The sequence below is a fragment of the Planococcus citri genome, chromosome 5 (genome assembly GCF_950023065.1).
Source record: "Planococcus citri chromosome 5, ihPlaCitr1.1, whole genome shotgun sequence".
Classification (NCBI taxonomy): domain Eukaryota; kingdom Metazoa; phylum Arthropoda; class Insecta; order Hemiptera; family Pseudococcidae; genus Planococcus; species Planococcus citri.
The window spans coordinates 54,907,566-54,932,628 of NC_088681.1; the positions used below are offsets into that span (position 1 = coordinate 54,907,566).

General features: G+C 34.1%; 1 protein-coding gene and 1 long non-coding RNA gene across 3 annotated transcripts in view; one reads left to right on the forward strand and one right to left on the reverse strand.

Moving 5' to 3' along the window:
* On the forward strand, positions 1 to 13,740 carry LOC135847829 (uncharacterized). 2 transcript variants are annotated; one of them, XM_065367547.1, is made up of 7 exons: positions 1 to 218; positions 340 to 761; positions 3,296 to 3,319; positions 3,417 to 3,626; positions 4,837 to 4,998; positions 5,089 to 9,747; positions 9,837 to 9,976. In XM_065367547.1, exons 1-6 carry the CDS (start codon positions 125 to 127, stop codon positions 5,563 to 5,565), a joined length of 1,389 nt encoding a protein of 462 aa, XP_065223619.1. In that variant the 5' UTR covers positions 1 to 124; the 3' UTR covers positions 5,566 to 9,747; positions 9,837 to 9,976. The 2 variants fall into 2 exon arrangements, with proteins under 2 accessions (XP_065223619.1, XP_065223621.1); XM_065367549.1 differs by lacking the exons at positions 1 to 218; positions 340 to 761; positions 3,296 to 3,319; positions 3,417 to 3,626; positions 4,837 to 4,998 and adding exons at positions 10,341 to 10,364; positions 10,459 to 10,677; positions 12,907 to 13,068; positions 13,160 to 13,740 and having other exon boundaries at positions 5,568 to 9,747; positions 9,837 to 10,240.
* LOC135847830 (uncharacterized) overlaps positions 13,454 to 25,063 on the reverse strand; it is a 23,351-nt gene continuing 11,741 nt past the window's right edge. The window contains exon 5 of the long non-coding RNA XR_010559241.1: positions 13,454 to 13,588. This is a non-coding gene — a long non-coding RNA (uncharacterized LOC135847830). The remainder of the gene's footprint in view (positions 13,589 to 25,063) is intronic.

Below are 25,063 nucleotides of genomic sequence, written 5' to 3' on the forward strand. Positions count from 1 at the left end.
CGCGATGATCTCATTTCGCAATCGCAAGACCACACTTCGAACGATTCTCGAAAATTAATATAAATAAGAAGGAATCCTGCAATGAACATTCATTCTACACTAACCACACTTCAATCGAGGACCAATGATGTATCCCAGTTACTTCACGATGAATTTGCTACGGTATTTTTTGGCCAGCTGGTTGATTTTTATGCTCGTCGAAGAAGCTGTCTCATTAGGTAAGTGAAAAATGTATAATCGCCAACTTGTTTTTTAATTCATTTCCCTCAAAATCGGCAAAAAAATATTACCTACTAACTCGAATACAAATTATGTATTACAATTTGACGACCATTTCAGAGGAAGCTGTGTTGCACCGAGTAGGGTATACATCCCCTTTAGCAGTGATAAAAAAACAAGACTCATCTCTACAACTTGCCATACCTCACACATACACATCAAACAAACATCTTTGTAGTTATAATTACGATGATTCTGAAGACAAAAATGGCCCAAAAGAAAAACTGATGATTGCGTGCCCCGCACATGGTGAAAAACAATTACAAGTGGAAAAGAATTGGAAAACCGGTGCTTTGGCGACCACCGATGAAACTAAACTACTCTTTCTGTCCGAGTACAAAAGCCTTCAAAAAGATGCATTCTGCAGTTCGACAGATTTCACACCCTCGATTAATAAAGTTGAAGAAAATAGTGACGACCAGTACGACCACGTAAAACATTGCAACCAATTGCACGCAGACATGTATGAAGTCGGATATTCGGTAAGAAATATCTATACCTACATGTGTACAGGAATGTAACATTTGGGTAATTCCATGTCAATTGGATCAAAAAGTGGTAGGGAGGTTCGGCGAGTTTTTTGAAACTTTTCCTGTGGTAAGACCTTCCAAAGGGATGACCAATAGCGCAAATCGCAGCCCTCTAGCCCATTTTTAAAGGCAGGCAAGGGGTGTCAAAGTTTTCAGTCAACCTAATCTTATCATCCATTTCAGCAGTGGATTAACCTCGATAACCGCGATACCTACCAAAATGGAACATTTTCCCATAGTTAGGGGTTTTGAAAGGCTTTTTGGTGATATCATAAAAATCAGTGTTGCCACTTTTTTTGTACAAAAAATTAGGTAAAAAAATTTCGAAACGTAATTTTCATATCGTTCCGACTCTCAAAAATTCTGAAAAAAATATAATATGGACAATTTTTTATGCTGAACAACATATTAAAAAATTGGGATGGTATACAATGTTGCAAAGTTGATTTCGTTGTCGTACTCTTTTACAGGAGATAGCGTATATTTCCATCTAGATATATTAGCCAGTTTCTAGCGTATCTGATCGTTTCTTTCAGGGTCTTACAGGGAGAGTTGGCTGGTGAGTTTGTTGTCAACAGCTCTGATCGTTTCTTTCCTCTCGTCGATCTTCCTTGGATTTTCCCCTGTATCGCTAGCAAGAAAATACCGTTCTCTCGTATTTTATAAGCTAAATACTTTAGCTTTCTGTTTTTGATATCTTCAACTACGACTTTCTGCTCCTCTCATATTCTTTTTAATACTTCCTTGTTGGTAATGAAGTCCTTCCATGAGATCCGTAGCCTTTGATAGCACCACATCTCGAAAGCGGATACTTTCTTCTTGCATTCTGCACTCATGGTCCATGCTTCGCAGGAATACTTCAGAATGGTCTATACATAGCATCGCATAATTCTCTTCCTCAGACCTATACTCGTCGTTCGATTTCCCAGCACATTGGCAAGGTTGTTGAAAGCGGTTTTTGCCATTCCAATCCGTGATTTAATTTCTTTACGATCTCTACCATCGTTATTTATCAGCGCTCCAAGGTATCTGAATTGGTTTACATTTTCAATTTCTTGTGTTCCGATGTTGATTTTGACCTCTTTATCGTCTCCTTTTGTAAATCTCATCACCTTGGTCTTGCCCGCATTTATTTTCATTCCGTATTTTAATCCTGCGCTGTTAATTGAGTCGATCATCATCGTCTGCATCTGCGCTTCTGTCCCAGCAAGGATCACTTTGTCGTCTGCGTAGCTTATTTTGTTTATTCTCTTGCCATTGATTTCGAATCCCATTCATTCGATTCACACTTCCCTCATTATTTCTTCTGCATACACGTTGAACAACCTGGGTGAGAGGGGGCATCCTTGCCTCACACCTCTCTTCATTCCACATCCATTCTCCGAGTACTCAGTTCCAATCTTGATGTTAGCTCTTTGCTCCCAGTACAGGTTCTTGATTATTTGCAGGTCTTTGTCATCAACACTGTATAAAAAATTCAAAGTATGCGAAAAAATGTGATTTTTTGATTTAGAACATGAAAAAAAGTTTTGATAGGTAAAGTTGACCCATTCATCACCTATTTTTATGTATCCGTTGAAAAAGTTGGAAAAACCCTTTCACTCAATGAAATAAACTCCTCACCAAAAAAATCAAAATTTGAAAAAATTCAATTTTCAATTTCAAACACCAAAAAAAGTTTAAATTTATTCAGTTGTCTTATTTTGACCTTTTTCTGACGTATTTCATGAAAAAGTTAGTAAAAATTAAACTTGCAACAAAAAAATAAAAATTCGTTCATTTTTGGATCTTTTTGAATGTTGATTTTTTTGTGAGGAGTTCATTTCTTCGAGTGAAAGGGTTTTTTCAACTTTTTGAACAGATACGTAAAAATAGGGGTCAAATGGGTCAACTTCACCCATCAGAACTTTTTTTTATGTTTTAAATAAAAAAATCAAATTTTTTCTCAAACTTTAAATTTTTTAAAATCAACTTTGCAACATGGTACCATCCCAATTTTTTAATATGCCGTTCAGCAGAAAAAGTTGTCCATAATATATTTTTTTCAGAATTTTTGAGAGTCGGAACGATATGAAAACTACGTTTCAAAACATTTTGAGCTAATTTTTTGTACGAAAAAAAGTGGCAACACTGATTTTTATGATATCACCAAAAAGCCTTTCAAAACCCCTAACTATGGGAAAATGTTCGTTTTGGTAGGTATCGCGGTTATCGAGCTTAATCCATTGCTGAAATGGATGATATTTTAGGTTCACTGAAAACTTTGACACCCCCTGGCTGTCTTTAAAAATGGGCTAGCGGGCTGCGATTTGCGCCACTGGCCCTTCGGGAGGTCTTACCACAGGAAAAATTTCAAAAAAATCGCCAAACCTCCCTACTACTTCTTGGTCCAATTGACGTGGTTATGACCCATTATCTAATATTAAGTATACATACCTAAAGCATAACATATTAACAATATTTTCAATTTTTTTTTCTTCTTTTAGGTATCAAACGATGAGGAAGGAAAAGTAATTCACAATATGAATGAATATTTATACATATCATTTTTACTTCACTTTTTTCTCATTAAACAATTTTTTCCTTTTAAATTCGAAACGAATGCAGGATATTCAGTTTTTATCCACATATAAAATATGCTATTCAAAGACCGAAGGTAAAGAAGCTACACTATACTCAATTCACCGTATCGAATCACCAGATCTGCTGTTTACGGATGTAATAAGAGAACTTACTGATTATCAACCATTATGGCCCATCGTCCATAAATCAGTTTTGGATTCCAGTTTAAGCACTAAAAAGTCGTTTGAAGGCAAGGTAAGCTTTAAGAACATCCATCCCAATATCTCAAAGGGTATTCCCAACCTCCCAGCTAAGATATAGGCGAAATGGCCCTGTTCCCAGATTTGGAAAATTTTAATGGATTATTATTGGGTACCTCTAAAAAAAAATTCGGGCGAAATTTCCGTCCCCCAACCCACCCCTTTAGTCAGTATAGGGATTTGACAAGACAACTGTCGCGCTCTAGGAAATGGTAGTCAAAAACACCGGAACTAACGAAAGGTCCCGTTGTTATCAGCAATTTTCAAGAATTTTCCTTCAATTTTCACAACATTACATTCCAATGTTTATACTGGGACCTTTCATCAGCCAATCATAAACAAGGCGACAATAGCGCGGCGCACCTCTGTCAAGTTCCTATAGCCAAAAAACGCGTTGTTTTTTGCGAGAAAAATTCTGTATCAGCTTGAGCAGTGAGGAGAAAATTGTGGTACCACGCGGAATATGTAGGGGAAGGATGGGCCTATCAACACAATTTTTTTCAAAATTTTTCATCATAGTGATGGGGGTAAAATTGACACAAGAAAACTTTGAACCACCACAGCTCCGGATCAGAGGGTTCAACACAATAACTGTTTTCGTCAAAACTTGTCTTTTTACGAGTACTTTCTTCCTACCACTTGAGAAGCTCATTACAAAAATAGCCCTTGTCACATCGCCAGTTAGACCCTATGCACTCCATTGCACCTATAGCCAACTGAGAAGATCATGTTGTGATGATGAAATGACCGTCACGTTGGTCTATCAGGAGTAGCCCGGAGAGGAATTGCGTTAGAGAGTTTACATTCATGATCCTGGGTATGCTCAAGGGAGAGCTTGGGAGTTGTACAGGTTCTAAGAGGTCATGTGACAAGGGCTATTTTCGCAATGAGCTCCTCAATTCATAAAATTAAAATTTTATCTGCACACGGCTCGTATGTATTTGCAAAAAAAAAAAAAAAACCCTGAAAAATACATACATTCAAAAATTTAGCCATCTTCTAGAGATTGCTGTTAAGAAAGGAAATATTCAAATTGGAATTACTCGTCTTTAAAAACATCGAAGTGAGAAGGTTTTGAGCTAAATAGTTCATCACAGTTGAGCCTCCAGACACAAGCATAACATTTCTCAAAACATCGATGACCCATTGTTCAATTTTTGTTTGATTTGACATGAGTTTGCTTAATAAATTTGAATCCTGTGCAGGCTTACTTTAAATACAAGTTTGTTGGAGGTGACGATATGCCAAGCAGGCAATGGAGACAGACGACTTTGCTTCTTTTCAATAATACTGCCATCACTAGAAATGAAGATTTATTCAAGGGCATGATAAGAGCTGATTGGTACATCAGACTATACAGTTATAAAGTAAATATTGATTTTTTCACTAAAAAAATTGTTACACAATTTTGCTATCAGAGTTTATACTGTATAAATGGCATTTTCCCCCCTATACAGAGAAACGAACAGTTGAATTTGTACTCGGGTACGCATCAAAAAGTGATACAAGATACTCCACCTGTTGATTCATTTTGGAGGGTTATTTTGGATGATGGCGGTCGTGCCATTATTTTAGTAACCCAACATACTCGAAAGGAATGCGGCCAAGATTATTTATGCGGAAAAAATCATCAAGTAAAAACATACAAGGAAGGGGGCTGCATATATACCTGTTCCCTGGACACGAATGATAATCTACTCGAAGTGCTGGGTTTGCCACCGTTGAAGATTACTGGAGAATTGGATTTCACACTTCAAACAGAACTCTTTCAAAGGACTGGTATTATCGAATTCTTGGACAATAAAAGTTTTGAGGATGCCCTGTTAAACATTGATAAGGATATTTTTAGAAATGCGGATTTTCAAGATGCGTCTTTTCAAAATGCGGCGTTATTCTCAAGGTATGCTATACATACAGAATTACAGAAAAATTAATTTGATGTTATCATTGATTTTTTACATAATATACCTAAAAAATCAATGGATGTTGTTAATATTTTAAATACTTTTAAGTAATTCGTAAGCTGTTAGATTCACTTTTCATTTTCATTTTCAATCAATATTACAAATCTGTATCATAGTATACATATTATAAGAGATTATGAAATTTGTATCTATACTTACCTTCAAGGAAACGTGCGGAAGTGTCCGCCACCGATTTAAACAGGACTGCGTTTACATACTACGATTTTTGGAAAGAGCATGCTCTGAAACCCCCATAACCAAAATTTCAGTTGCCCAAATCGGTTTTTTAGTTTGTGGTGAAATTTTAAGAATTCAAAGTTGACCATTTTTGGTGATTTGTACAGCTTTAGAAAAATAAAATGAATAATAATGCATGCTCATGCAGTAAAAATGATGAAAATTAGTCCTGTAACTAATATCACGGAGCAATTAGAATTTCATTGCGAGAAATTTTCCGAGGAAATTTTAAGGATACAATTTATTATAACTTTTAAAAGGGGAGCTAGCACGCAATTTATTCGCGACAAGAATTTTGACGAAAAAATAGAACTTTTTGTTAACTTGCCAAAAATGAATAAATGGGAATTTTTTGATAATTTCAGCAAAAACGGGATTTTTTTTAGCAATCTTGGCAAAAAAACAGGAACCGTTTAACAATTTTCACAGAAATTTGCCTTTTTTGACAATTTTACCTGAAATTGACCTTTTTTTGAAAATTTTGTCAAAAATGGCCACTTTTCAACTATTATACCAAAAAAAGACACTTCTCGACTATTTTTCCAAAAATTGAAGCTTTTTGTTTCCCCTCCCCAATAATTGACACATTTTGACAACTTTTCCAAAAATGCAAAAAAAAAAAAAACAGAACCTCATAAACAAAATTGGCAAAAAAAAAATGGACTGTTGTTTGGTCATTTTTCAACAAAAAGAGGACTTCTTAAACGCGACGCGAAAATCATTTTTTCGGATGTCTGGGGTGAGGGGGAGGGGGTACCAAAAATTATGGACTTACCTACTACTTTTGAGAATTGACAAGCCCTTAAAAAAGAAGTGACCGAAAAAGTCCTTCTCATCTCACAGAGAAATTTGCAGTGCCAACTACTTCCTTCATCAATGAAAAAGATCGTGCTAACACTTTTTCACTGAAGAGTTTTGTCTTACCTCTCCCCCCTTCCCGCCACACATTATTTTTTATCTGGTTGTTTTAATTTTCCTTACTTTTTGAAATATTGTTGCAATAGCCAAATAGGCCAACTCAAATTATTGTACAAAAATATGATGACATAAAGCCCGAGCGAAGAGAAAGGGTGTTGAAAACTTCCAAAGTTCTTTTCGAAGGTGTTTTTCTGAAACTCATTCACACTGTGCCTACTCAACAAAGCGACCACTTGAAAGGTCCATCTACGACTTGAAGAGAGACAAATTTCTGGAGAAGAGCAGGATATAGAATGATGTGAAATCCTCAAACCAAAATTTCAGCTGTCCAAATCAATTTTTCGATTTTGGGTGAATTTTTAACAAATCCAAAATTGGCCATTTTCGGTGATCCAAGAATGCTTTTGAAAAAATCTACCTGATTTATTTATTTTTTAAAATGATGCATGAAAATTAGTTCTGAAGGTAGATAACATCAACTCCTCAAACCACCAAATTTCACTATTTTTTAGACAATACAAGAGACTCTAGAGCGATTTTAGATTTTCCTGTTAGAAGGTTTTAGAAATTAATTTGGGGCATGCAGCTGAATATTGAGGATTATTCTCGACCTCGAATTGATCCACATTAAAGTCAATTTCCAAGCGCTGGAGGCTCTACTAGAATGGGTTGAAATGGTGAAAATTCCTATACGAGGGTTGGTTTTTAAGTATATTCGCGCCAATTTCATAAAATATTCATTTATGAACAGAAAATTTTCAATTTTTTGAATTTAAATTGGTAAAAAAAACTCAGTGTCCACCTGGAAAAAAGGACTCAAATAAAGGATAAACTACAATTCGATTTTTAGTTGAGCAAATCAATTTTCATAACTTTTAAAGAGATTTGAAACTCCTGGACGGTTTGAAAATTGCGCGGGAGACTCCGGTAGGTTTGTAATGGTGAATTTTGGTTCAAAACAGTTGCGATGTTAGTCTTAAGGCTGATTTTTATTTGATAAAAAACAAACAAACAAATCACCGAAAATGATCAAATTTTAATTTTCAAAAATTCACCGAAAATCGAAAAATTAATTTAGATAGGTATAATAGCTGGAATTGTGGCCCTATATATTGCCTAATTTTTTTTCCTAAAATGGTATTGTTCTTTGGACTTTCTAGAGCACATCTAAAAAAAAAACGCGAAATTTTAATCGGCATTATCAGTGAAAAATGAAGAAAATTGAGGAAAAAAACACATTTCAGTCCTCTCTCCACGAAATACTTGCCTTAGAGGTCCAAAATTTTCATCTAAATTTTTTCCCATTATGGTTGACCTTTTGGGACAGGATCGGTTGAAATCTGTTTCAAGGGACGGATCACCATACTTGACCGGATATGCCCAAATCCAAAATTTTAATGACCTTCCTCAAATACTCGTGGATATGTTTTCAAGTTATGAATCAATGTGTTGGCTTCTTGAAGGAGATGGAAAGGATGTTGGGAAAAATGAAGCCCGTTTTCGCACTCAGCATCCCAAAAACCTGCCAAACGGTATGTCACATGAACAATTGGACTGTGGGCTTCTTTTCCCAAATTTGGGCCCTTTTTCTCCGATTTGCCACCTGGACCCTAAACCTTGAATCCGCCACTGACGTCTGTGACCCCATGAAGAATTTGACAAATTGGTCATTTCGTATTTCGAAAATCAACTGACCCTCTCCCCTATCACGCGTTTTTACTGAAGGGATTGGGCACGAATTAACGGTGATTTATTCAACTACCAGGTGGGCAGATGGAATACAAAAAATTCATCAGACTGGACATTTTTGATTTTTTTTTAACAAAATAAATTTTCAAAATGGCCTTTCAACAACCCCAGAGAGTCACAATGACCCCCCCCCCAATTCTAATCAAAATTACAGAAAATGTAGTCAAGTAGCATATCGATTGGTAGTGATTTACAATAGAAAAGTTCGAATTTTGACGTATTTTTTCGATCTGAACCTTCAAACTCCCTCTCCCTTCTCCATATAGAGGCATCGAGCAAGGTCAAAATACGAAAAAATTAAAAATAACCTGTGACACCTAATTTTAAAGGTTTTCGAGGTCGCTGAATTCAAATACCTATTCACTTGATTTTTTGGATTGCCGATTGGACCCCTCGAATAATTATGAAAATATGGTGTGACATGTGGATTTCTACTAATTCGAGATCGCTGAGATCGAATATTCCATTATTTTTCAGAATTAGCCCTTCCGAGTACTCGAAATCGCAAACTTTTTAAATTACTCAATAAGGTAATGTTTCCAAATTGGCGGTAATTTAATTTCCTTCATTTTTTTTTTAGACTTTTAGGGAAGATAGGATGGATAAGGGAAGAGGGATAAAATGACACAGCAATTTGTTCCAAAATTTTCTCTATTTTTTTACGATAAGGAAGGAGGACTCCTTTAACTTCAGTTTGCCTCATTTTTACAATTTTGAACCACGAATTGAAATGTGATTTCTCAATTTTGATCTTATCACGCAGCTCTAGGAATCACATTCCAAAGCTTTAACAAGCAAGATTGCTCTACAATTTTTCTAAAAACCTGTCGAATACAACCTGCAATACATCTTGCACGATATTATGTATCTAATCCACCTACGTCGCGTCATTCATGCGAAACACATGTCAGCGACAAGATTTTCGCGAGATTCGAGCTTTTCAGGTGTTACTCGTAGCAATTTGTTTACTTATTCTGTATAACCTAAAACCTTATTCATCTAAGAAAATATTACGAATAATGTTTTCGCGATGATTTCATTTCGCGCAAAACCACTTTCCGAACGAGAACGCACGATTCTCAAAAATTAATATAAAATAATAAGGAATCCTGCAATGAACATTCATTTTACACCAAACACACTTCAATCGAGGATCAATGATGTATCTCTGTTACTTCACGATGAATTTGCTTCGGTGTTTTTTTGCCAGCTGGTTGATTTTGATGCTCGTCGAAACTGTTTCATCAAGTAAGTGAAAACTGTATAATCGTCAACTTGTGTTTTAATTAATTTTACCAATTCAAATGCAAATCACCACAATTTGACGAATATTTCAGAAGAAGCTGTATTGCGTCGATTAGCGTATACAGGCCCACTAGCTGTGATAAAAAAACAGGACTCATCTCTACAACTTGCGATACCTCACGCACACGAATCAGAAAGCTATCTTTCTAGTTATAATTACGATGATTCTGAAGACCAAAATGGCCCTAAAGAAGAATTTATGATTGCGTGCCCTGCACACGATGAAAAACAATTGGAAGTAGAAACAAATTGGAAAACTGGTGTTTTGGCGACCGACGAAACTAAACTACTCTTTCTATCCAAGTACACAGACCAAGAAGTGTCCTGCAGTTCGGAGGATTTCACACCTTTAATTAATAAAGTTGAAGATAATAGTGACGAGCACGTAAAACATTGCAACAAATTGCACGCAGACATGTATGAAGTCGGATATCCGGTAAGAATTGCCTATCTATAGGTACGTATAGGAATATAACATTATCTATAATATTCTAACATTTTAACAATATTTTTAACTTTTTTTTTTCTTCTTTTAGGTATCAAACGACGAGGAAGGAAAAGTAATTCACAATACGAATGAATATTTATATCATTTTTACCTCACTTTGTTTGCATTAAACAGTTGTTTTCCTTTTAAATTCGAAACGAATACAGGATATTCAGTTTTTATCCACGTATAAAATATGCTATTCAAAAACTAAACGTAAAAAAGCTACACTATACTCAATTCACCGCATCAAATCACCAGATCTGCTGTTTATGGATGGAATAAGAGAACTTACTGATCGTCAACCATTAATGCCCACGTACCACTATGAATCAGTGTTGGATTCCAATTTAAGCACTAAAGACGAAGAGTCCTTTAAAGACATTGTAAGTTTTAAGAACATCCATCTTAATATCTCAAATTTTTCTTCGTACATATTTGATTCGATTGAGGCTGAGCTGTAAAGAAAAATCATGTCTTGAGACTCACATTGGGTCATTCCATGCCAAATCAACGGATTTTTGCACCAGGGGTCTTCGATTTTTTTTTTTTTCAAAATCAGATCATGTGTAGAGGTGACGATTGACACCAACTGCACATTTTTTCAATTTTTTTTTTTTTGTGGAGCTGCGGGGCTTTAAAGTTTTCTAAAATGGCTGAAATCTGAAAATGGAAAATTTCAGTTGCAAATTGCTTCTGTTGTACGTACGTGGTGTAGAATTTTGAACTTTTTTCAAATTGTAGTACTTTGAGTCTTTGAGAGGGTAATTAAAGAATGATGTCAAAATCAGGGTTGCCATTTTCAAAACCCTAAAAAAATCTATTAAAAAACTTAGGGCTATAATTTAAATATATAACCATCCGATGTCCACGAGTAAAAATTCTGAAAAAATTCTCAGTTTTACTCTTTTTTATGTAGAATAACATATCAAAAAATTGGACTGACATTTTTTGTCATTTTTGAGAAAAAAAAAATCACAAGTTTGGCACTTATTGCAAAAATAGATACCATCAGAAATGAAAAATGTTTTCATTTTTGAGATATTTTACCAATGTGTAGATGAACAATTGAACATTTAAAAAAAATTTCCTTCCCCCGTAATTTGTCAAGAAATTGACGAGAAATACCATTTTTGGTGCTATAATTTTAAGAGTGAAACATTAGGGTGGTCTTTAGATAGGTACATGTCAAAAAAAAATCGCAATTTCTTCTGTACCCAATTATCAACGTGGTGACCTCTGGAGAAAAAATAATTTTTTTAAATCGATTTTTTAGGGTTTTGAAAATGGGAACCTGCTTTTGACATCATTCGTTAAATAACCCTCTCAAAGTACTTCAATTTTAAAAAAGTTCAAAATTCTACACCACGTACAATAGAAGCAACTTACAACTGAAACTTTCCATTTTCAGCCATTTTGGAAAACTTTGAAGCCCCGCAGTTCCGCCAAAAAAAAATCGAAAAAATGTCAGGATTGCGTCATTTATCGTTTGATGACCTCTACACATGATCTGATTTTGAAAAAAAATCGAAGCCCCTCGCGCAAAAATCTGTCGATTTGGCATGGAATGACCCATTACCAAAATTTCAATGGTAAAAGGTCATGTTGGAAAAATAATAAATTCAATTTTGAGCAGCTTGAAAACAATGTTTTGAAAGAATTTCGTTCAATTTTTATTTCTTGAAGTTTTGTATGGTATGGAAAGAGGAAAGAAAGGGTGGGAATTATTATAAAATCATTTTGGTTTCCTCAGTGGTCCTCGACGCAATACAGCTTCTTCTGAAATATTCGTCAAATTGTGGTGATTTGCATTTGAATTGGTAAAATTAATTAAAACACAAGTTGACGATTATACAGTTTTCACTTACTTGATGAAACAGTTTCGACGAGCATCAAAATCAACCAGCTGGCAAAAAAACACCGAAGCAAATTCATCGTGAAGTAACAGAGATACATCATTAAAGTTCATACTTTAAAAAAAAAAAAAAAATCGCCAAAAACATTCAACTTCAAAAATTTGCCAAAAATCGAAAAATAAACTTGGGCAGCTTAAAATTTGGTTTTGGCGGTTTTAGACTATGCTCTTTTCAAAAATCGCGGTCCCGTTCAAATCGGAGTGCGACAATTCAAGAGGTTCATTTGTTAGCATAACATTAGGGTCAGCATTCCATGCAAAGACTAAAGTTTCAACGTTGAGATAAGATGCTCAAAATTAGCCTCAATACCCCATACCCTAAAGAGGCCACTTCAGAGTTCAAATAGGAAACTTCAGATCTAAAAGTAGGGATTTTGTCAAGTTTGATAATTTGTAAGGGAAGCTCAACATGACTGCGCTCATTGAAAATATTCGCACAATACAAAATTCTGAGCTAAAAAATTTCAAAAATTTTGCCATCTTTCTTGAGATTGCTGTTAAGAGAGATGAAATATTCAAATTGGAATTACTAGATTGTCTTTAAAAACAATAAATTGAGAAGGTTTTGAGCTCACTAGTTCATCACAGCTGAGCCTCTATACACACAAGCACAACATTTTTCAAAACATCGATGACCCATTGTCTAATTTTTGTTTGATTTGATGCATGGACTTGCCTAATAAATTTGAATCCTGTGCAGTTTTACTATAAATATGAGTTCGTTGGAGTTTACGATATGCCAAACAGACTATGGAGACAGACGACTTTTTTTCTTTTCAATAATATCACCATCACCAGAGATAGAGATTTATTCAGGGGCATGCTAAGAGCTGATTGGTACATTAGACTATACAGTTATAAAGTAAATATTGATTTTTTCACTAAAAAAGTTGTCACACAATTCTGATATAAGATTTTATACTGTATGAATGACATTTTGTCCCCCTATACAGAAAAACAAACAGTTGAATTTGTACTCGGGAACGCATAAGAAAAAAGACTTTTTGCTGAAGATACCTAAATCGCCACCTGTTGAATCATTTTGGAGAGTTATTTCGGATAATGACGGTAACGCTATTATTTTAGTAACCCAATATTCTGAAAAGATATTATGCGGCGAAGATTATTTATGCGGAAAAAATCGTAAAGTAAAAACGTATGAGGCAGGGGGCTGCATATATACCTGTTCCCTGGATGCGAATGAAAATCTACTCCAAGTGCTGGGTTCGCCATCGTTGAAGATTACTGGAGAATTGGATTTCACATTTCAAACAGAAGAACCTGAGAATATGACTGAAGATGGACATGAGGCATCCAATTCAAACCCCTCTCAAACCACTGGTATTATCGAATTCTTGGACCATAGAAGTTTAAGGGATGCTCTGTTAAGCATTGATATGGATATTTTTAGAAATGGGAAATTTTGATAATGCATAATTCTAATCATGATACTAGCGGACGTCAAAGTCAATGGATGTTATTAATATTTTTATTACTTTTATGTAGTTAGTATGTAATATGTATGTATGTATACGCTTGTTAGATTCACTTTTTATTTTGGTTTTCAATCAATATTAAAAATCTATATCATATTATAAGAGATTATGAAATTTGTATCCATACCTTTAACCTCACACATGATCACAACAGAAATAACATTTCTTTGGCATTATGGATTATAAAATTTCAAAAACAAACCCTCACTTCGCTCGGGTCAATTAGAATTTCATTACAACTGATATTTTCCAAGAAAATTTTAAGGATGCGCAATCTATCATCAGGTACTTTTAAAAGGGGCGGGGGAGGTGCTAGCACGATAAACAATAAAAAAATAAAAATAATCAATCAAAATTAGGTTCCCAGTTTTTTTCAAGGGACTCGTTATTTTTTCTCATTTTTTCAGTAGGGGAGGACTTTAGGTTTTTTTTTGCCTCAAAAATGTACTTCTTTGCATACCTACTCATGAGGACCACTAAGGGAACCAAAATGATTTTACAATAGATCCCACCCTTTCTTTCCTCTTTCCATATCCCACAAAACTCTAAGAAATAAAAATTGAGCGAAATTCTTTCAAAACTTTGTTTTCAAGCTGCTCAAAATTGAATTTATTATTATTCCAATTTTTTTCTAGTCGTTTCCTCTAACTTTTCAAAAAGTGAAGACAACAGAGGCAATTTCACTCTCTTTAATTCAAAAATTGAAACATTTACATTTTACAATTTTTTCCAAAAAAAAACAATTTTAGAAGCAAAAAAACTCAAAAAGTGGTAATAGGTGAAAAAAAAACCATTTCTGTCAAAAAAGCGAAACTTTTGAGAAAATTTGTGGGACGTTTTGCAATTTTTGCAAAAAAACGACCATGCATTATCAAATTTGCTAAAAAGCAAACTGCAAAGATTTTCGTAATTTTTGAAAAAGGGAGAATTTTTGAACATTTCAGCATAAGAAAGGCCTCCTTGGCTATTTCCGGCGAGAAAGCTAGACTTTCTGACAATTTTCTAAGAAAAGGGAGATTTTTTGGAATTTTTGGAAAAAAGTGAAAAAGCGAGAGTTTTTTTTTTGCCAATAGCAAGACTTTGACAATTTTAGCAAGAAGCAAGACTTTAGACTTCATGACAAATTATTGGCAAAAAAATTACACGTAGGTACTTTTTCGTTATTTTTGTCAAAAAAAAAAAAAAAAAACGATAATTTTGGACAATTTTGGGAAGAAGTTGGTCGTTTAGCAATTTTTGTAAAAAAAAAAAAAACGACCATTTTTTTCAAATTTACTGAGTCCTAAGGAACATTTCTAGCCCTTGTACTCAAAAAAAAGTGACCTTACTTACAAAATGGCGGTAATTTTGATTGATAGGTCAGCCGAAATCGCAGATTTTGCGTTCCAACATAGGACTTGCACAAAATTTTTCAAACTGTACAAAGGTAGATTGAAAAATCAGGCAAAAATTTATCACGTGTCACAATTTCAAGTGCTAATGTGCCTTACTCGATTTTTGGTAAATTTTCAAAAATCAAATTTTGGCCAAAATGTGAGAAAAAATCAAAATCTTACCAAATTGACCTAGAAAGCTGAAATTTGGGATATACCCTATTTTCGACATGCCAAATCGATTGGAAACTGTTTCAAACCGTTTTGAGCAGTTCTGGAGCCTCCAGCAGATTTTTGAAACTCGAAATTCCCACAAAATTTCATCAAATGCAGTTGGATAACCGAAATTTACTCTGTAATCTAATTTCAATACGCTACGAAGTCAACTACAAGAAGATTTTAAGTCGTTTTGGAGCCTCCAGCGATTTTTTGAAAATTACTGGAGCCTCCAGCAGATTTTTGAAACTTGAAATTTCCCCAAAATTTCATCAAACGGAGATGGAAAGTCGAAATTCATTCTGCAAACTAATTTCAACACTCTACGAAGTTGACTACTGGTGGATTTCAAGTCGTTTCGGAGCTTCCAGCGACTTTTTGAAAGATCGTAGGCATTTTTTGGAAAACTGAAATTTTTAAAAAGTAGCTGGAAGCTTCAAAATCATTTGAAACCACCTTGTAGTCGACTTCATATCGCATTGAAATTAGTTTGCGAAGTAAATTTCAGCTTGCCAACTCCGTTTGGTAAAATGTTGCGGGAATTTCAAGTTTCAAAAATCTCTAAGAGGCTCTAGTAATTTTCAAAAAGTCGCTTGAGGCTCCAAAATGATTGAATCCATCTGAGGTCATCTTCAGAGAGTGTTAAAATGGGAGTGTAGAGTAAATTTCAGCTTTCCATCTCCATTTGATGAAATTTTGTAAAAATTTGAAGTTAAAAAATCTGCTGGAGGCTCCAGTAATTTTTAAAAAATCGCTGGAGGCTCCAAAACGACTTGAAATTTACCTGCAGTACTTCGTAGCGCATTGAAATTAGTTTGCAGAATAAATTTCAGCTTTCCAACTCCAATTTGATGAAATTTTGTGGAAACTTCCAGTTTCAAAAATCTGCTGGAGGCTCCAGAACTGCTCAAAACGGTTTGAAACAGTTTCCAGTCGATTTGGCATGTCGAAAATAAGGTATATCCCAAATTTCAGATTTCTTGTTCAATTTGGTAAAATGTTGATTTTTTCTCTCATTTTTGGCCTAAACTTGATTTTCAAAAATTCACCAAAAATCGAAAAACGCATTTCAGCTCTTGAAATTTTGACAGATGATAGATTTTTGTCTGATTTTTCGATCTACTTTTGTACGGTTTGAAAGATTTTGTGCAAGTTCTATGTTTGAACGCAAAATCTGCGATTTCGGCTGACCTATCAATCAAAATGGCCGTCATTTTGTAAGTAGGGCCACTTTTTTTTTAGTACAAGGGCTAGAAATGTTCCTTAGGACTCCCCCTTCAAGAAAAAATTTGTCCCGGAGGATCGACCGGGGGGAGGGGGGTGCAATAGATCCTTAAGCGGGCTCCTCAACTAAGACTATTCGGAGACTATTTTGGAATTTTTGGGAAAAAGTGAAACTGCTTAGCAATTTAAAAAAAAAAAAACACAAGAGTTTTTGTCAATTTTTTGCAAAATGCAAGACTTTGACAATTTTAGCAAAAAGCAAGACTTCACGACAAATTGGCAAAAAGATTACAAGTAGGTACTTTTTCGCTATTTTTGTCAAAAAAAAGCGAGAATTTTATACAATTTTGGGGAAAATGAGAGAAAATGAAAATTTTGTGAATTTTGAAAAAGCGAGAATTCTTGACAATTTTAGCAAAAAGCACGACCTTTGGTGAAAATCGAGTATGTTTTCGCATTCAGCACCCCAGAAAACCTGCCAAACGATATGTCACATGAACAATTCGACTTTGGGCCCTTTTCCCCAAATTTTTGCCTTTTTTTCCCATTTGCCACCTGGCCCCCAATCCTTATAAATCCGCCACTGGCCCAAGAAGAATTCGACAAATTGATCATTATGAATTTTTCATCCATCGCGATAAAACCGGCTCCCTTCAATTTCTAATATTCCAGATTCGATATCCAATTAACAACCGCACCCTTTCTCATCACAACGACGATAAAATCAACATTGTTTACATCGTATTTGAATACCCTGGCGTGAAAAAAAGACCACGTTACGCCCGAGGAAATCTCACGCTTCTAAATATAGATTGCCACTTGCCAGGTACAAAAACATTCTATATGTATACCTAATTCCATAGTACGAGTACTTTCAACCTTGTTAAACCTCATCATGCGATATGAATATGAACGAAAATGCATTTCTCTACACTCAATAATGTCGAATTTTCATCTTATATACGAGCAAACAAAACCAAAACCCAAACTTCAAAATAAGAAACAGCAGACTCTGCTGGAAATGGTCGTTTCGCGAACCAATCAGTGTATGGAAACCGGTTCCATTCCACATACATGCGAATTCTTTTGCAAATGCAAATCAATGGTACCTCTACCTGTATAGTACATTTAGTTTACGTACCTCTACCTACAACCTGTCTGTAAACGTATAGTATACGAATTTCAATTGATACAGTTCCCAATACCAATACACTCAGAACTGCTCTTCTTTCTATATCTATTCAGTCTTTCTATGTATAAGTTCGCAAATTACCTACATCGAAGAAGCTGCGCGAATATCATTCTCAAGTCTACAGATGCAGCTCCTCCAGGGGGGGCTTCGTAGTGTTTTTCAATATACCAGGCAAATTCTTATCTATATAGCGTAAAAAATTAGCGTTGCAGTTGCATTCATCATTGGCTGACAGCTCGGTTAGATTTTTTTCTACCTAGATTAGTCAATCCATATACAGTATAAGACGTAAAGACGAGAACATAAGAATGGATATGTGACAGCGTGCGCTTTCACACGACAGTACACGGTTGAATAGGTAAGGTAAAATACGAATGCAGATTTTTAAAAGCAATTCGCGACTGTGGACTGTGTTGTTATTGTTCGCGCTAGAATGAATTTTTTTTTGGCATTGGCATTTCGCATGCACGCAAATCGTAATATCGGTTCTGAGAGAAAAACTAGTCTCGAGAGTTGGAACCAGAATGTGGAGGGAAAAAAATAGAAAGGGAATAAAACGATAACCTTGATGAGACACGTGTTACGTTAATTACGAAGGCCGAACATCTCCAGTAGTGACATAAAAATTGGTAAAACTTTTTTTTTTTTATTTTCGCAACTTGTTCTCTCGGTTCGACGACGCGATGGTATTTTTCTCCATCACCAATCACCAAACATACCGTCGTCGTCGAAAAGTAGAACTTATAAGAGAGATGCTGAGGTTCTAACTCACGGTAACTTGGGCATCCAAGTTTGCGAAATGATCGTTCTGCGACAAAGTGTAGGTGGAAAATTTTCTACCGTTGGAATCACGTGCAGTATTCTGTCAAAGAAGATTTTGGATAGGATGAGGAGATTTTTTTTTTTGATAACGATCTCATCGGCATCGAACTGGATACGCGCGGTGTAAAGCCGAACATTGAAGATATAGGACCTTAAAAATGGCCACAGCAGTGTAGAAAGGGCAACATTACCATAATAACCGGTTTGCGAGAAGTTCCAGATATGTAATGGTTCTTCTCATTGCTGTCTAAACATCTTATACGACCGAAAAACCGGTCTTTGTTAGAATTTATAAGATCGGGATACAACCACAAAATAAAAAAAAAAATAAAAAAGATCGATTCTGTATACTTTCTCGTCCCCTTTACCCTCTCACCCTCTCACTCTCTCGCAAAAACCTATAGGTATGGTCGAAAAACCAAACATTTGCTAAAAATCTAAATCCCAAACGAACGGTACGGTGTGAGTGTGACTGTGGCTTTGCTCTCTGGCCACCGCCACCGCCACCGCCGCCTTCTTTGAGCTATTTAGGTAGAGGTAGAGGTTTATAGGTAAAAATAGCCGCCGGTGTTATGGCACTTTGGCGCGAATTCGCCAACCATGCTGAAACACAAAGCCCAGGTCCATCGCCAATGTGCATACAGGACAGGTAGAGGTACATACAAATACATATGGTACCATACATATAACTGAGTATAGGTTCCTAAATCTACCTATGTATAAGTGTATTGACAGCAGGTATACTGTGCGTTCAATGTTTTTACTCAATTACTCAGCTGGCATTTCTTTGTTGGTGGTGATTTTGCATCGATGTTGCCGTCAGCATCAACCTTGGTACCTACTTCGATTATATTTAACGCTAACAATCCGTAAATTTATTGGATAATTCGGTTATTCTATCGTCTATGAATATGATCGATATTATATTATATCTACACGCGAACATAAGGTACCTTATAGGTATGAATATGAAAAGCTTATGGTAAAATAATAACTTCACGACGAAAGATGGAGGGGAGGGACATGGCATAGAATGAAATTTACATTGTATGATTATGCAGATGTTGAAAATATCTTTCTCGATAATCGATGAATCGATATCTACAGATTTGATTGTGAAATTTACGATATTATTGATTGATCATGATCACTGAATCATCAACCCTTTGGTATTTAAAAGAAAAATGGCCACTGCTTATTCGAACAATGTTCGTGCAAATACGAACGTGATTTCCAAGTTGAATTCTCTCGTAAGCATAAAATTTCAAAGAATTTTTTGAAACCTGAAGCTCTCAACACAGGAAATATTACACAATAGAATTGCCTACACTTCGATTTTCCATGAGAAAGATTGCTTCGATACCTATTATAGGTACGCAAATTCCAACAGTATAATTATACGTAGATTTCAGATGCTGACTCTTGTCTCGGAATACCCCCTCCCCCGCCCCGCCCCGCCCAGTTCTTGGGATCTTTTTGAAATCAGAAGCTGTCTGCGAGATTTTTGACTTTCAAAAACTTGCAAAACCCTTTCACTCGATGAAATGAACTCCTCACAAAAAAATTAAAATTCGAAAAAATTCAAAAAATAAACGAATTTTTTATTTTTTTTTTGTTGTGAGTGTAATTTTTATCAACTTATTCATGAAATACGTCAGAAAGAGGTCAAAATAAGACAACTGAATAAATTCAAACTTTTTTTGATGTTTGAAATTGAAAATTGAATTTTTTCGCATTTTGATTTTTTTGCGAGGAGTTTATTTTATCGAGTGAGGGGGGTTTTTCAACCTTTTCAACAGATACGTAAAAATAGGGGTCAAATGGGTCAACTTCACCTATCATAACTTTTTTTCATGTTTTAAATCAAAAAATCACATTTTTTCGCAAACTCTAAATTTTTAAAAATCAACTTTGCAACATGTTACCATCCCAATTTTTTAATATGTTGTTCAGCATGAAAAGTTGTCCATAATACATATATTTTTTTCAGAATTTTTGAGAGTCGGAACGATCGATATGAAAACTAAGTTTTGAATTTTTTGTACGAAAAAAAATGGCAACACTGATTTTCATGATATCACCAAAAAGCCTTTCAAAACCCCCTAACTATGGGAAAAAGTTCCATTTTTCGATAAAGTGACCGTGCAACCTATCAAAGTGGGTTAAAATTTTGCAAGAAAAACGAAAATCTCAATAAAAAATTTTTTTGAACATTTTATGAAAATTTTGAGCAGAAAAAATTGTATGAGTCATTTTTTAAAAGTATTTTTGCTCTGTTTTAACATACGAAAGGGTTTAAATTTTGCGTAAAAATATAATGATTCGGATAGATTTTCATAAAAGGCTCATCTCTATAATCTTGAGCCTCAAAAATCGTATACATTGTTCAGTATTTTAAATGCAATACGTCTCAAGATCGCTTCAGTTTGGTAAAACCAATACAAAGCAGAAACATACAATCACTCTCAGTATTTATATAATCATGATAAGTACCAATGAATGATAAATTGAACTATTTCATCCATTTCAGCAGTGGATTATTCGATAACCGCGGTACCTACCAAAATGGAAGTTTTTCTCATAGTTAGGGGTTTTGAAAGGCGTTTTGGTGATATAAAAATCAGTGCTGCCACTTTTTTTCGTTCAAAAAATTAGCTCTAAAAGTTTCGAAACGTAGTTTTCATATCGTTCCGACTTTCAAAAATTCTGAAAAAAACATATTATGGACAACTTTTCATGCTGAACAACATATTGAAAAATTGGGATGGTAACATGGTGCAAAGATGATTTTAAAAAATTAAAAGTTTGCGAAAAAAAATGTGATTTTTTGATTTAAAACGTGAAAAAAAGTTTTGATAGGTGAAGTTGATCCATTTGACCTCTATTTTTACGTATCTGTTGTTGAAAAAACCCTTTCTCTCGATGAAATGAACTCCTCACAAAAAAAATCAAAATTCGAAAAGATTCAAAAAATGAACGAATTTTTATTTTTTTGTTGTGAGTGTAATTTTTATCAACTTTTTCATGAAATACGTCAGAAAGAGGTCAAAATAAGACAACTGAATAAATTTAAACTTTTTTTGATGTTTGAAATTGAAAATTGAATTTTTTCGAATTTTGATTTTTTTGTGAGGAGTTCATTTTATCGAGTGAAAGAGAGTTTTCAACTTTTTCAACAGATACGTAAAAATAGGGGTCAAATGGGTCAACTTCACCTATCAAAACTTTTTTTCATGTTTTAAATCAAAAAATCACATTTTTTCGCAAACTCTAAATTTTTTGAAATCAACTTTGCAACATGTTACCATCCCAATTTTTTAATATGTTGTTCAGCATGAAAAGTTGTCCATAATACATAAATTTTTTTCAGAATTTTCAAGAGTCGGAACGATCGATATGAAAACTAAGTTTTGAAACTTTTTGAGCTAATTTTTTGTACGAAAAAAAATGGCAACACTGATTTTCATGATATCACCAAAAAGCCTTTCAAAACCCCCTAACTATGGGGAAAAGTTCCATTTTGGTAGGTATCACGGTTATCGAGTAATGCACTGCTGAAATGGATGATATTTTAGGTTCACAGAAAACTTTGACACCCCCTGGCTGCCTTTAAAAAAGGGGTAGAGGGCTGCGATTTGTGCCATTGGTCATCCCTTTGGAAAGTCTTTCCACAGGAAAAATTTCAAAAAAAATCGCTGAACCTCCCCCCACCACTTCTTGGTCCAATTGACGTAGAATGACCCTATTGTCAGATCTTTGAAAAAATGAAAAAAACTGGATTAATTTCAAGTACTTTGAAAAAATTGCGATAGAGTGAGACTTTTGATTGCTTTGAATATTTTTTGGATAACTTTCAAAAACTTGGGAAAAAATAGCGATAAATTCTTGAAATGTTGACACTTGAAAATTTAGAAAAACTTGGGCTAATTTTCAAAATTCCAAGTCCATTATTGACCTAATTTTTCAAAATTACAGGTAATTTTTGATAAATTACTGGCAATCTGTGGTATCGACATTTGATGAATTGCTGGTAATTTTTGGCAAATTTATGATAATTTTTTGGGTTAAAAGGTAAATTTTTTGGTAAATTTGCCAAAAAAGAGAAACTATTTTGACAATTTTGGTAAAAAAGAATACGTTTTTTTTGACAATTTTAGCGAAAATAAAAGTAGTTAGGTAAAGTCTATTCTTCAAGGAAAATTTTTAATCATGGATATTGGATATGTTTTTTTGCTTAAAATGTCAAGAAATAAAATATTTTACAATTTTGGAAGAAAAGTAAGATTTTTTCAAAACAATGTTGAAAAAATGATTTTTTTCAGTGTCCAAACGCGTTTTGCTGTTTTACTAGAAAATTGTCAAAAAGTCCTTCCCTTTGCTAAAAATTGTTTTTTTTTCGGAAATTTGAGCATAAAAAAAAGATTTTTTGACGATTTTGGGAAAAAAGCAAGACTTGGTTTTTTTTCACAATTTTGACGAGAAAAAAGTACGATTTTACAACAACTTTGGCATAAGAACAAGTCAGTGAAAATCTTGGCAAAGATGACAAATTTGACTAAAAATTAGATTTTTTTGGAAAATTTGACCAAAAATCTAGGACTTTTTTTCTTTGGCAATTATTAACAAAGTCAAAAAATGAGATTTTTTGACCATTTTGGAAGAAAAGCAAGACTTTTTTATGGCATTCTTTTTGACAATTTTTGGTCAAAAAACAAGATTTTTTGGAAATTCTGAAACAACCGAGGCATTTATGAATACTTTGGCAAAAATACTTGAAATTGCCGAAATTTTTACAAAAAATACGAGTTTCCCCTAAGATGAGACCTTTTTTTGCAATTACGGCGAAAAGTGATATTTTTTTAGTAATTTTCATTTTGACACAAAATCGAGACTTATCTGGAAATTTTGGCAAGAAAAAAAAACATGAGCAAGACTATGTAAAAATTTTGTCAAGAAAGCAAGACTCGTTGACAAATTTTGCTTAAAAATGAGTTTTTTTTCGCAAAGTTGACAGAAAATCAAAACAATTTTCCGAAAAAAAGTCGACCTATTTCAAAAAACAATTTTTCTTTTGGAAATTCTGAAAAAAGTAAGACTTTTTTGGATATTTTGGAAAAATAGCAAGACTTTGTTGCAATGTTTGCAAAAAATAGGATTTTCTTCAATGTTTACAAAAAAATAACATATTTCTGCAAATATGGCAAAAAAGTGAAATTCTTTGGCAGTTTCGACAAAAAAACATGAGCAAGAGTTTGTGGAATATTGTTGTCTAAAAAGCAAGACTCTTCGACAATTATTTTTATCTAAAAATGAGATTTTGTTAGCGAAGTTGACAGAAAAGCAAGCAGAATTTTCTGGACAATTTTGCCAAAAAAATTTGACCCTTTTCAAAATAAACGAGTTTTTTTGGAAATTCTGAAAAAAAGCGACACCTCCTTTTTGGATATTTTGGAAAAAGTGCAAGACTTTGCACTACGATCTTCCATGAGAAGAATTGCTTCGATATTATACGCAAATTCCTTCAGATGCTGACTCTCGCCTCGGGATATACCCCCCCCCAATTACTAGCTCTTTGGAAAAAATTGTTGTATTTTTCGTATTATGTCAGACCTTTGAAAAAAATGGAAAAAAAAACTGGATTAATTTCAATTACACGTATGTGATTTTAGAATATTTTATCAGAGTTTTACTTAATGCAAGAACTTCGAAAAAATTGCGATAAATTCTCGACAATAGGAATATGAAAGTAAGACTTTCAAATTTTTGAAAAATTTTTGGTTGACTTTGAAAAACTTGGGGAAAAATTGCAATGAATTTTCGAAATTTAGAGCCCATTTGACTTAATTTTTCAAAACTATACTTGGGTAATTTTTGACAAATTACGAGCAATTTTTGGCGAATTACTGACAGCTGTAGTTCAATTACTAAAAGCAAATTTCCTTCAATTTTCGATGAATCGCTGGTACCTTTTGGCAAATTTCTGATAATTTTTTGGCTTAAAAATTAAATTCCTTGGTAAATTTGCCAAAAAAGAGAGATCATTTTGGCAATTTTTAGTTTAAAAAATGAGATTTTTTTGACAATTTTAGCAAAAATGAGGCTAAAATTTCCTCTTTAAGGGAAGTTTTAAATCATGGGATGCTTATAACGCCAAAAAAAAAGTGTTTGAAAAAATTTATCAGAAACTGATTTTTGAATGCTTGAATCAAGTTTAGCAATTCATTAATTTTTTCTGAAGTTCATAAAAGTCTGACAAAAGGTCATAAAAAAAAACATGAACAACACTGTGGAAATTTTGTCAAAAAAACAAGACTCCTCGACAATTTTTGTTTAAAAATGAGATTTTTTAGCAACGTTGACAGAAAAGCAAGTCTTTTTTTAGCAATTTTGCCAAAACAAAGTCGACATTTTTCAAAAAACAAATTTTTTTGGAAATTCTCAATTTTTTTTGTAAAAATTGGAAGAAAAGTTCTATTTGTTGCAAAAATTGCGACAAAGTTTTGCACTTTTTCCAAAATATCCAAAAAGTCGAAC